The sequence below is a fragment of the Mixophyes fleayi genome, chromosome 12 (assembly GCF_038048845.1).
Source record: "Mixophyes fleayi isolate aMixFle1 chromosome 12, aMixFle1.hap1, whole genome shotgun sequence".
NCBI lineage: Eukaryota > Metazoa > Chordata > Amphibia > Anura > Limnodynastidae > Mixophyes > Mixophyes fleayi.
Genome location: NC_134413.1, coordinates 35,454,106 through 35,467,904, shown reverse-complemented (window position 1 = coordinate 35,467,904; position 13,799 = coordinate 35,454,106). Strand labels below are relative to the sequence as shown.

Below are 13,799 nucleotides of genomic sequence, written 5' to 3'. Positions count from 1 at the left end.
TCAACTACACTCTGAATAATGCACGCTGAAAGAGGCTCATAAATCATGCATGTGAGGATGCAGCGTGAGATTTCTATATAACAGGAGCAGATCTGGCAACTGTTAAGATCCAGTCTTGTTTAATGGGGGAAAGCAGCATAGTGTCTGACAGCAAAAACTGCCTTTAATTCAAAGGAATGTATAAATCTCAACTGGGCACAAAGCAGAAAGGCCAACCCCAGGAGGATATTAGTAGAGTGCAAGGTCGGGTATACACAAGGATACAAACAACCATTTTAGATGTGACTTATAGAGATCATTATAAGTGTGTTCACTTGCTCCTCATTCACAAATCGGTAAATAGATTTTGTTTGATCAGAAATAGAAGTAGGTAAAATGATGAAACACTGTTGCCTGACACTGTGCAGTGCACTCTTACCCTGTTCCTCACATGTCACGTGCTGGTCATGCTCTGTGGGTCCATCAGGAGATGTCACCATTTGTTCTCCTACAGGAGCTTCCAGGCTAAGCAGGAAATCCAACTCCTCATCCAGGGCTGGCAGAGTGGGGTCCTGTGGAGTTTGGGGTTCTGGTAGGGAAGCTGCTGCTTCAGCTGATGCCGTTGAAGCTGTGGTTCCTTTCTGGGCAGTGAAAGTTGGGGCCATGTTTGAAAGTCCCTTCAACATAAACTGAGGGAGCTCCTGAGGCAGCTCTGCCTATAGCAATAAACAACGTCCACTGTGTTATCTCTCCAATCATCAATAAAAACTATTTCTTTATCCTAAAGGTAAATCATCACCTAAGAAAGAATCAATTATCATGTGTTCCTAGATATTAATCGTAAAACGTCTCTCTTCTCAGTATTGAACAAACATACAATTGCTCCTTATTCTAATATCTCCTATTTATTTAGTTAAGCGCACATTCATTATTTACTTATATTAGTTAAAGCTCATACTTACAATTTTTTTTGCAACAACAAATTTACAAAATGCAAATTAAAATAATATTTTTTTTCAACTCCATAGATCACTTTTTTGAAAGAATGATTATTGCAATGTATTGTATGAAGGAAACATGTATTGTATAAACACTGACTGTAATGCTAGAGCCCTGGTGAAAAGTAAATACATTCAAAAAATGCAAATACACCTGTTCTACACCAACTTTAAAACCACTTTCCTAGTATTGTGTAGGCCCCCCTTGTGCTGCTAAAACAGCTCTGACCTCTGAAGGTGTCTTGTGGTATCTGGCACCAAGACGTTAGCAGCAGATCCTTTGCAAGTTGCAAGGTGGGGCCTTCATGTCTTGGACATGTTTTTACAGCAGATCAATCTGATTGAGATCTGGAGAATTTGGAGGCCAATTCAACACCATGAACTGGAATTTGTCATGTTCTTCAAACCATTCCTGAACAATTTTTGCAGCTGAAAGATGCCATTGGCATCAATTAATACTGTTGCCAACAAGGGGTGTACATGGTCTGCCACAATGTTTAGGTAGGTGGTACGTGTTACAGTACCATCCACATGAATGCCAGGACCCAAAGATTCACAGCTGAACATTGCCCATAGCATCACACTTCCTCCGTCAGCTTGCCCTTCTTCCCATAATACATCCTGGTGCCATCTTTTAACGAGGTAAATAACGCACAAGCAGCCGGACGTTCACAGGATGTAAATGAAAACATGATTCAACAGACCAGGCCACATTCTTCCATTGCTCCCATGGTTCAGTTCTGGCGCTCATGTGCCCATCATGGGCACTTTCAGCAGTGGACAAAAGTCAGCATGGGCACTCTGACCAGTCTGCAGCTACACAGCCCCATACAGAATGCTCTGTGTTCTGACACCATTCTATCATAGCCAGAAATTTGTGCTACAGTGGGTTGTCTGCAGGATTGGACCAGACGGACAAGCCTTCGCTCCCCACGCCCATTTATGAGCCTTGGGTGTCCATGACTCTGTCACCAGTTCATTAGTTGTCCTTCCTTGGACCATTGAGACAAGTGGGGGCTGATGAGAAGAGGGGGCTGGAGACAAAAAGGGGACTGATGAGAAGTGGGGGCTGATGAGAAGAGGGGGCTGGAGACAAAAAGGGGACTGATGAGAAGTGGGGGCTGATGAGAAGAGGGGGCTGGAGACAAAAAGGGGACTGATGAGAAGTGGGGGCTGATGAGAAGAGGGGGCTGGAGACAAAAAGGGGACTGATGAGAAGTGGGGGCTGATGAGAAGAGGGGGCTGGAGACAAAAAGGGGACTGATGAGAAGTGGGGGCTGATGAGAAGGGGGCTGGAGACAAGAGGGGGCTGATGAGAAGGGGGGGCTGATGAGAAGAGGGGGCTGGAGACAAAAGGGGGTCTGGAAAGGAGGGGGCTGGAGACAAGAGGGGGCTGGAGACAAGAGGGGGCTGGAGACAAGAGGGGGCTGGAGACAAGAGGGGGCTGATGAGAAGAGGGGGCTGATGAGAAGAGGGGGCTGATGAGAAGAGGGGGCTGATGAGAAGAGGGGGGCTGATGAGAAGAGGGGGGCTGATGAGAAGAGGGGGCTGATGAGAAGAGGGGGGCTGATGAGAAGAGGGGGGCTGATGAGAAGAGGGGGGCTGATGAGAAGAGGGGGGCTGATGAGAAGAGGGGGGCTGATGAGAAGAGGGGGGCTGATGAGAAGAGGGGGGCTGATGAGAAGAGGGGGGCTGATGAGAAGAGGGGGGCTGATGAGAAGAGGGGGGCTGATGAGAAGAGGGGGGCTGATGAGAAGAGGGGGGCTGATGAGAAGGGGGGATGAAGGGAAGAGGAGGATGGAGGGAAGAGGAGGATGGAGGGAAGAAGAGGATGGAGGGAAGAAGAGGATGGAGGAAAGGGGGCTGATGAGAAGGGGGAACTGATGAGAAGGGGGGGCTGGAGACAAGAGGGGGGCTGATGAGAAGGGGTGATGGAGGGAAGAAGAGGATGGAGGAAAGAGGGGGCTGATGAGAAGGGGGAACTGATGAGAAGGGGGAACTGATGAGAAGAGGGGGGCTGATGAGAAGGGGGGATGGAGGGAAGAGGAGGATGGAGGGAAGAAGAGGATGGAGGGAAGAAGAGGATGGAGGGAAGAAGAGGATGGAGGGAAGAAGAGGATGGAGGGAAGAAGAGGATGGAGGAAAGAAGAGGATGGAGGGAAGAGGGGGCTGATGAGAAGGGGGAACTGATGAGAAGGGGGGCTGAGAAGAAGGGGGGCTGGAGGCAAGAGGGAGCTGACAAAAAGGGGGGGATGATGAAAAGGGGGGCTGACAAAAAGGGGGGGATGATGAAAAGGGGGGCTGACAAAAAGGGGGGGCTGATGAGAAGGGGGAACAGATGAGAAGGGGGCTGGAGACAAGAGGGAGCTGATGAGAAGGGGGGCTGGAGACAAGAGGGGGCTGATGAGAAGGGGGGATGTAGGGAAGAGGAGGATGGAGAAAAGGGGGGATTTCTTATAGTATGTACTATAAAAACATAAGTAATATACAAAATGTGAGGAAAGTTGTAACCCATAATTTAGCTGTGGGGCTGGTGTGGAAATAGACATTTGTATAACATGGAAATTTAATGTCGGGCTGGTGAAGGGTGAAACTGGTATGTTTGTTAAAGGTTGAGGTTATTAATTTAATGTCTGGGCTGATGGGGCGGTATGTTTGTTTATTAAATGGGAATGTTATTAATTGTTATTCATTTTTTGTAGTGGATTGGTTGGAAAGGAGGCGGCTTTGAATTTAATGTCAGGCTGGTTAGGGGGAAATTAGGCCTAATTATTAAACATGGGTGCTATTAATTTGATGTCGGGGCTATATGAAGGAAAATAGACATTACACTTAAATGCTATTAATTAAATTCTGGAGCTGATCGGATGGAAGTAGGCCAGTTTATTAAACAGAAAAAGCTACTGATTTAATGTCTGTCTGAAGAATCTAGGCCTCCCTCCCCAAAACCACTCACCACTCAACTTTTCAGAAGGTGAATAATAACGCTTTTCCAAACAAGACCCCAACATTCCAGGATCCAGCCAAGCAGCAACAAAGCATAAGACCAGCTGTTAGAAGACACCGGCGATGCATAACCACTGAGAGGCAGCATCTACTCCCACAAAGGTACGTTGTGAAGGGAGGGAACCTGGTGGTCCAGTGGCGAACACGGTGCAGGCAGCATATGGAGTCCGCACATAGTCGGCAGCATCACATATTACTTGATATGGCCATGTCATCCATTGATAGAATATTGTACAAGCTGTAATACCAAATTCTATCAATGGATGACGCGGCCGAATCCAGTAGTATGTGATGGCTGCTTCTGCGCGGACTGCATAGGCTGCCTGTACCGTGTTTCTCCAACAACGGTAGCCCTGTCGCAAGTGCGATTGCGATCACCACATTATCGATGGGTCAGAGTGTTAGATTATAATCAGACAGACATGTAAAAAGGGGAAAGAACATATAAAATAAATAAAATGCAATATAAAGGGATGTTTGTTTTTTGTTGCATTATTTATTTTAATTTTTTCAGATTTACATTTATAATAATAAACGTTCCCCTGGATTAAGCAACACTAAAATAATCTCCTTTTTATATTGATAAATATTTATTTTACAGCAAACAATCGTTTAAGGATAGGCTGCTACTTATGGGCCAGTGCTATGTGCTTGCTCCCCGTGCTGAAGTCTGCCAGCCAACCCCTCCTCAGATCCTTACGCTAGCTCATTTTCCCTGCTTCCAACATCAACTTCAAGAACTGACTGTTCACTTTGCTACCTAATATAACCTACAATGACAGGTGTCATTGTAACAAGGTAACAATGATTTTAATGTTGTGGCTGAATGGTGTAAATTTCACCAACACCTGCAAAAATGACTTATACCAAAAAAAAAAGTCTCAAATAAAGCAGAAAGGGGACATGAATCAGAACACAACAAAATAGAATTTTTGAAAGCAGGTATGAGCTAATTACATTGATCTTTAATAGAACACAGTTGGAAGTTTCTGAAACATTGTTAGGCATAGCACACATCATCAGCAGTGCATTTCTATTTGCTCGAAAGGATTTGGTTTACAAGTGTCCGAGATACCTGCATCATATAACAAACTTTTACACCCTGTTTTCTTGGTTTGTGTTTGCCTATTTTTATTCCTATGCATCATAAAGACATGGAAGTTGCATACTGGAACCATTATGATTGGTTGCCGACCAGTCTATCAGGTTTTCGGTATATATAGGATGCAGTACCTCCATATCCAGACCCAGTTTAGCACTAGGTGTAAATAGAGAATAACTAACCTTGTCTAGGTTAGATCTGGTTAGAACAAACATGTGCTGTGAAAAATAAAATATATATGTGTACCCCAATGTCTAGTCTAACCTACTGGGGGGGGCAATATAATAAAATAAAAAAATAGGCTACATAAAAAAAATGTTAAAAAAAAACAAAAAACACGTACCCATTTTTAGCCTTTCTAGCTTTCTCTATATTAATATACATATATTCATTAGCACCATAAACATGAGAATAAGTGGAACACATTTGGGGGCATATTTCTGGGGTGCACTGTTGGAAACTAATGAGTATAAAAAGTATAAAAGTGTGCTGTTGTTTTTGTTTTGTTTTTTACAATATTAATCAAATTGTGTTTTTATAGCCATACAAAAATAAGACTTTATTATATTTTTTTACAATTGTTACCAAAAGAAAGCCCTATTTATCAAGAAAAAGAACCTACAGTATCACTCAGATATCTTTAAAATACAATAAGTTTTTATTTATAGATTGCACAGAGCAAATATGCTAAAACGTGTCTGGTCACTAAGTGACATAGTATTCAGTTCATTAAATGGTTATCATTATCCTAGAAACTAAACTGGTTGTCAGTTTACTGTACTTTACCCATATATTTCTCAAAGGGACAGAGGAAAGAGTTCTTATCTATACTCAATAAAACCAAATCTAAGTGCGTCTTAAGTTGTAAGTTTTTATATCCATCAACCTTTTAAGTTCTAATCACACAACTGAGCCAATAAATGATCAATCCACCATGAACATCTAGCTAGCAGTTGAGGTAAACAAGGGCTCCTAAGGACAGGTGAAAGCAAGCAGCTCAGGAGGCAAATTTATGATTTATAAATGAATAACAAAAAAATTATTTTTTTTTCTTCTTGGCCGGGTCACTCTTTTAATGCATCCGAATTTATGCATGCAGCCGACATGTCCCTGTCTCCTATCTCTTGCATGTCACCACGGATACTTCTTCATATATACTAAAATCATTGAGGAGTTTACCAGTGAGGACAAACGAGTGTTGTACTGAGAGCCACTTCAGGCCTACATTGTTAGGGAAATACAATCACTGCATGATTGAAGGCTAGGTTACACAAATTAAACAAAACATGTTTCTGATTACTTGTCAATGTTTTTGTAAAGTAATTACCAGGTGGATGGGGAGATGGTGGTCCCAGGTCAGCTTAGATCACTGAGCTACTAAGGGCAGGAAAGAGCACTATGAACAACAATGAATCGCTGCAATATTTGGGTCCTAGCTGTGGGAGCACAATTTACATATATTATACTTTGGATTCAAATTTCAATTACAAACGTTGCTGTGCTGATTTTACTCTGACCGGGTACCACATCATCTTCCCAGTCATAGTACCTTAATTACAAAAAATATATCTGTAGTTAACAGGACTGAGGGTTAAGGCCAATTTTGGTCACAATAATAACAAAGCAAGTATGTTTGTGTGACCATTTAAAATGTAGGGACAATGGGATAGTTGTCTTGTATGGAGGCATTCTTTTATGATGTACGGAAGTGTCAACGAAAGTGGGATAAAACTGCCAGTACTGTAATTATAAGATTTAAGATAACACATCACATCATCCATCACATTGCCTGCAGCTTCACATCAGACATGTTAATAAAAATGCTTTTATTAAAATCAAATAACACAGCATTTTCTTCAATTAAGTGTCTAGGGGCTGGTGGATGCTTAGAAATTGATTATTATGAGGTGAATTAACTCTACCATAAACTAATCCAAGAAATGATTGCATTTTGATGAATATCTTGTTTCAGTATCTTTGTACAAAATAGAGCAAGAATTACCTGAACAAGATCAGCTTCAATATTCAGGCGCAGATGGAGAGGAATCTCCTGTAAGGCCTTCACCAAAGATTGGGAATCCAAATAAACAGAGGAATCCTACAATGAAAAGACGTCAACAGCTTAATGTCAATGTCAATGTCCCAAGCGTGGACATTGCAGGACAGAATGTACATTACAGTATTCTTAATGATGCTCTTATGGGAATCAATTTATTTCTAGGCATACTTCTATCTTTTCTCTCTGTACAGTCCCCATCCTGCACAATAACACCATACCATGCTACCTTGCTCTTAAGACTGCTCCCATTACTGGTTACAGGACTTTTTTCGGGCTGTATCGCTTTGTGGAACTCCCTCCCTCACACAATAAGACTTTCCTCTGGTTGATAAACCTTCAAGTGTTCTCTGAAAACCCACCTATTCAGGTAAGTTTATAATATTCCTCAACCACCCTCCTAACATCCCTAGGTTACCCTATTACCACCCTGTGGCTGGATCACTTAGAAATAACTTATTGTAATAACATATTTAAATTATTAGCACAGTGTGCCAATATATATCGTTGCAAATGTATGGATTCTTAATACTGTGTATTAGAAATGTACTTATTTTATTATATTGTGTATTTCAGTATAGGAAATGCATTCATTGCTAAGGTATGATTTGTATCTTTGGAGACGGCATGTCATTATTTGGGTTTGTAAATTTGCTAGAGGAAGTCTTTTTTGCTGATAGCAGGAAATGCTAAGTAAGTCTTTTTATGACAAGTGACAAACACCTGCTTTGGCCTGAAGGCTCAGCAGGAGGTTGTTACCTGTGTGCATGTCTTGTTAGACAGACAGGAAACCTAACAATGTAAACAGCAAATCTGAGGAAGTCAGGTTGACGTGGAAGTTAAATTGTGTTAGATGCAAGATTAGATTATATCCAGATGTTAAATTGTGTGATCAGCAGTTCCAGTGCCAGCTAGGAAGGGGCTGGGTTAACCACTTCCTACATGTGTGTCAGAATGTGTGTAAAAATGGCCCTGCTTGACCATGTAAAGTATCAGTCCATCTGTATCTCTTGAAAAACTGCTAGTACCAGAGACTGACATTTAACTGTCCTTTTTAGGACATTTAGGCTAATTAACATCATTTGCTTCAAGATCCTGCTTTGACAACTTCTTCCCTGTGTAATTCCTGTGACCTGCAGACTAGACCCAAATCTAATCCATTTTCCGGCTGTTCTGAGGTTAGACCCAGCTTTCCAGTAGCAACACTTTGACCGTTACCTGCAGCGCTGGCCAGTGTGATAGGCCAGGGGGAATCATCCACAGCAACCCTGATCTGAAAGCAAGACGTCAAGGGTAAATAGCCCAGGTGTACCAGCAAGACATCGAGACTTACTCAGAGGAACGCGGAGCTGGATGCCGCTTAAGCCCCTCCTACTACGGTTAGAGGGCACATTTGGGATAAAGAAAAGAGGACTGTGGCAAGACAAGCCCAACCTCTTCCCACAACAAAACAGACAGGGTGGCATAGGCGGTCCATCCTGTCACACACCCTCAACACACTGGATCATATAGTCCACTAAGTTTGTAAGCAGGGCCCTCTTACCTCTCTGTCTGTCTGTATTACCCAGTATTGTTTTATCACTGTGTTTGTTCCCAATTGTAAAACACTATGTAAAGTGCTGGCGCTATATAAATAAATGCTGCTATTGATGATGATAGACTATTGCCACCCGTGACTAAGATTGGCAGGATTGGTCTATCTATGACTGTATGTATGCTAGAGAGCCATCCATTATGAATGCATGGTTAGCCAACTGGTGCAAGTAAGGAGACATTTGCATATCCATACCCAGAATTATTATTGTGAGCTAAAATCCTTGACTCTTGTAAAATAATTCTGGATGTTATAAACTAGCTATGGAAATGGACAGTTTCATATATATTGAAATTCTAGGTACATGCAGGGCTTCCATTTGGTGACATGTGGCTTGTTGAGTCCATAATAACCAGTCTACATACTTTTCCCCCTGATGTTATTACAAATGCATAAGGTATAGTATTTATTCTACAGTCAAAGATTTCTACTAACAAAATGTAGGACCACTAGGAAAACCGGTATATTCCAGAGCAAAACATTTGTGGGGTCTAAATTTGAATTTGGTAAGTACTGTTTCCTATTAAATTATATTTTTTAGTTCTTAAATTTATTAAAGTTGATTTCAGGTGCATTTATTAAAATCAGTATTTTGCTATGTAATCTCTTTTTATTCAGTACCAACAGCGGAATTCCATCACAGTACTATATCCATATCTGTATAAACAAGTACAAACTTATCTGTATAAAGTACACAAAGTCAGTATTTTCATTGCTAAAATAATTCTAATGAGCATCTGCAACATTATTAATTTTTCACAAATATATGTACTATATGGCATACATTATATAAGTTTTACACTTATAGAGCAGTTTGTAAAAACTATGTGTGTACCATCAATAGCTGAAATGAGTTTAGTGAGCAAGTTGTGGTGTATATTGAAGTCTGCTAAATGTGTAAACTGGACACAGAGCAGTGGCATTACATATGCAGACATTACACTAAAGACTTTATAAACAAGCTTGAGTACACCATACGGCGAGGTGAGCAGCCTAAGATGGCATTTTTTTTACGGAGCACTATGGTCCACCAAAGTTAAAACTTAAATACCACCATTAATACAATGCAGGCTTATTTATTTAGACATTCATTTTAAAGATTTTATACCGTGCATCAAATTAAAAAGTTGTTTTTATTTATCAACTATTCATGTATAAGTATTTGCATTTATGGAAAATGTCCTACACCTATAAATATTAGGTATATGTATAGCTAGGTATATTCTGTAGATACACTATATGGACAAAATTATTCAGACGCTTGAACATTACACCAACAGGGACTGTAATGATATTGTATTCAAATACATATACTTTAATATGGAGTTGGTCCCCCTTTTGCAGCAATAACAGCTTCCACTCTCCTTGGAAGGTTTCCACAAGATGTTGGAGTGTGACTGTGGGAATTTGTGCCTGTTCATTCTGTAGAGCATTTATGAGGTCAGGCACTGATGTTGGACGAGAAGGTCTGGCTCGCAATCTCTGTTCCAGTTCATCCCAAAGGTGTTCGATGGGGTTGAGGTCATGGCTCTGTGTGGGTCAGTCAAGTTCTTCCACACCAAGCTCATCAAACCATGTATTTGTAGTCCTTGCTTTGTGCACTGGGGCACAGTCATGTTGGATTAGAAAAGGGCCTTCCCCAAACTGTTGCAACACAGCACTGTCCAAAATGACTTGGTATGCTGAAGCATTAAGATTTCCCTTCACTGGAGATACGGGGCCTAGCCCAAACCCTGAAAAACAGCCCCATACCATTATCCCTCCTCCACCAAACTTCACAGTTGGCATAATGCAGTCAGGCAAGTAACGGCTTGCATGCAGCTGCTCAACCATGGAAACCCATTCCATTAAGCTCCGGCTGCACAGTTTTTGCGCTTATATTAATGCCAGTGGACATTTGGAACTCTTCAGCTATGGAATCAGCAGAGCATTGGCAACTTTTATGCACCATGAGCCTTAGCAGTTGTTGACCCCGCTCTGTAATTTTATGTGGTCTTCTGCTTCGTGGCCGAGTTGCTGTTGTTCCTAAATGCTTCCACTTTCTAATATTATCACTTACAGCTGACCGTGGAATATCCAGCAGGGATGTAATTTCACAAACCGTCTTATTGAAAAGGAGGCATCCTATCACAGTACCATGCTTGAAGTCACTGAGCCCTTCAGAACGACTCATTTTGTATCACAAATGTTTGCAAATGGACACTGCATGGCTAGGTGCTTGATTATATACACCCCTGGCAACGGGTCTGATTGAAACAACCCAATTCAATAATTAACAGGTGTGGCCAAATACGTCTGTCCATATAGTGTATAATAGATATGTATTATACATGATATATAGTTCTGTGAGCATATCCAGCCTTTGCACTTTTTATACGGGTCACAACAATCTAAAGTGACTTAACATCTGGAATCATTTAGAATACATTATTCTTTATAATACACTAGTTTCCAAACTGAACATAAATGTGATGACATCTGACCTCACTGATTATAAGCGATAACATATTTGTCTTCTCTGCCGGAAAGTCCTGGATACTCATGATTTCCCGGGAGAGTAGGCGACCTCCTGCTTTGCTTTTTTGCTGTCTTGTAAAGTGGGTGGGGCCTTGGTGCCACATCATCAGGCCCAGTGTCACTGTCCTTTGGACCTGATAATGTGACTAGTGTCATCACCACCCCCACACTTACCTCTTGGGCCTCCCCCCAATGACTTACTGCTTATATAAACTATATTTACTGGGGCTTATAAATATATTATCATTTAAGGCAGGGGCGTAACTAAATATTTGTGGGCCCCATAGCAAAAGTATGTATGGGGCAGTGACAGGATGGACCGCCTATGCCACCCTGTCTATTGTTGCTGGGAACAGGCTGGGCTTACTTTGCCACCGTTCCCTTTCGTTATCCCAAATGTGCCCTCTTGTCGCAGTAGCAGGGGCTTATTATGCTGCCACCACTGAGCTCCTTTATGGCGCTCAGAACCACGTTCCTACTGGGTAACTGGCACTGCTGGTGTACTCCTGTGCTGGTACACTTGGCTTGTAACTCCGGACCGCTTACTATGGATCCGGGTTGCTGTGGATGGATCGACCCTGGCCTATCACACTGACCAGAGCTGTAGTACTGGAAAAGCTTGGGTCCAAACCTCAGACAGCCGGAGAACGTAATAGATTTTAGGGTCTAATCTGCAGGTCACAGGATTACAGCAATATTGAAGAAGTTGTCAAGCAGGTCTTTGAAGCAGAGTGATGTTTATTTGCTCACACTGGTTAGTGTTACCAGTGATCAGTTCAGATGGAAAATCAGAATGATACATTACATGCTCACACATCTCATCTTTTATATAGTTCTGAAATAGTCTATTTTTAGTAACAGGATGTACTCTATTTACACAAACATGGATTTACTTGTATTGCAAATCCACTAATATTTATACTTAGCTATGAAATTCTTAAAAACCTTGCTGTGATTTCCTGGATCTTATTTCAGGGGCAAGAGACTCACTAGCAAGTCAAAAGGTCTGACTGGCATGAATACTCCAGACAGTTGCCAAATACACATTTCCTCAGAACAAAAAAAAACCAAAAAAAAAACCAAGCCATTTCCCCACATCACAATACACCAAAGGCTTGGTAAACACAGGCTCATTGTAAGAGCTATATACATCAGAAATAGATATATCCTATAGCAAGGGTAAACAGAAAAAACAACTTTTCCACCCTGGTCTCAGAGAGAACGATTTCCTATCTCACAATATACACAATATCAAAAATAAGTGCATGTGAAATTACATAAATAAGTGCCCTGCGCTGTTTGCTTTAAATATATTTTTACCAAAAGATATTTAATAGTGATCCAGTCACACCCCTTTCCCCCCTTGTCCATGCAGCAACCAGGGTGCCATGTCCAACTATTTGGCTCCCGGTCCGCAGTATCCTAGGGTTACAGGAGGTGATCTGGCGGATCGGGCTCTTCTTGCCGAGACAGTCCATCCGCATTGCTGCGAGCCTTTTCTTGCTTGTGAATTATGTCAAAGTCATAAATTTTAAGGCTCCAGCGCAACAACCGGCCATTTTCCCCTGAGGTGTGTTGTAGCCACTTTAAAGGATTATGATCAGTCACCACAGTAAAATGTCGTCCATACAAATAAGGTTGTAGTTTTTTCACTGCCCACACAATGGCCACACATTCCCACCTCCCGGTTTAGCAGTTTTCTTCTCAAATAGGCCACGGGAAGCTCCTGCCCATTAGACCCCACCTGGTTAAGTACTGCTCCCAGTCCATACTGTAACACGTCAGTTTGCACAATATAGTCCTTGTCATAATTAGGCGCCAACAGTACTGGAGCACGAACCAACTTTTGTACCCTGGTCTCAGAGATAACGATTTCCTATCGCACAATATACAGAATATCAAAAATAAGTGCACGTGCAATTACATAAATAAGTGCCCTGCGCTATTTGCTTTAAATACATTTTTACCAAAAGTTATTTAATAATGATCCAGTCACAGGGGCCCCATAGGACAGCACAGTGGCTTATCTGTGTGGAGTTTGTATGTTCTCCCTATGTTTGTGTGGGTTTCCTCCAGGTGCTCTGGTTTCCTCCCACACACACTGTACATAAGGAGGTGGTTTAGTGGGGTGTAGGGTGTTCACTTGAAATGCCATTAAGCTTAGCACAGCCCCTAATGATTCATATGTCTGTTAAGTAAAGTTGCAGGTATGTTTTACAGAGCTGTGTTTAACTTAGTTCATTATCCACACACTACCGGAGAACAGCTGTAGCTATTGTATTGAGGTATCTGTTTTTCTGTAAACATGTCCATTATCTTTCAACCTGGACTGATTTCTGCAACCCGCTCATGTTGTGATTTCACAAGAAATGGATCTGAACGGTGCTATTTTATCTAGCAACTGAGAGCCACATTTCAGAGGGAGACAGGAGCTATTTTAGAGCATTTACTGCAGGTTGGTGAGTCACTCACATTTTATCTTCACTCTTACAATTCTCTACAGCTTACAATATTCACCAGGTTTAGCTCTTTTGTTTGTGGGGATAC

General features: G+C 41.7%; 1 protein-coding gene across 1 annotated transcript in view; it reads right to left on the bottom strand.

Moving 5' to 3' along the window:
* Positions 1 to 13,799, bottom strand: part of AVEN (apoptosis and caspase activation inhibitor) — a 308,235-nt gene that overhangs the window by 772 nt on the left and 293,664 nt on the right. The window contains exons 4-5 of the mRNA XM_075193568.1: positions 7,088 to 7,183; positions 419 to 695 (exon numbers count right to left, since the gene is read on the bottom strand). Of these exons, the coding sequence (XP_075049669.1) occupies positions 419 to 695; positions 7,088 to 7,183 (373 nt within the window). The remainder of the gene's footprint in view (positions 1 to 418; positions 696 to 7,087; positions 7,184 to 13,799) is intronic.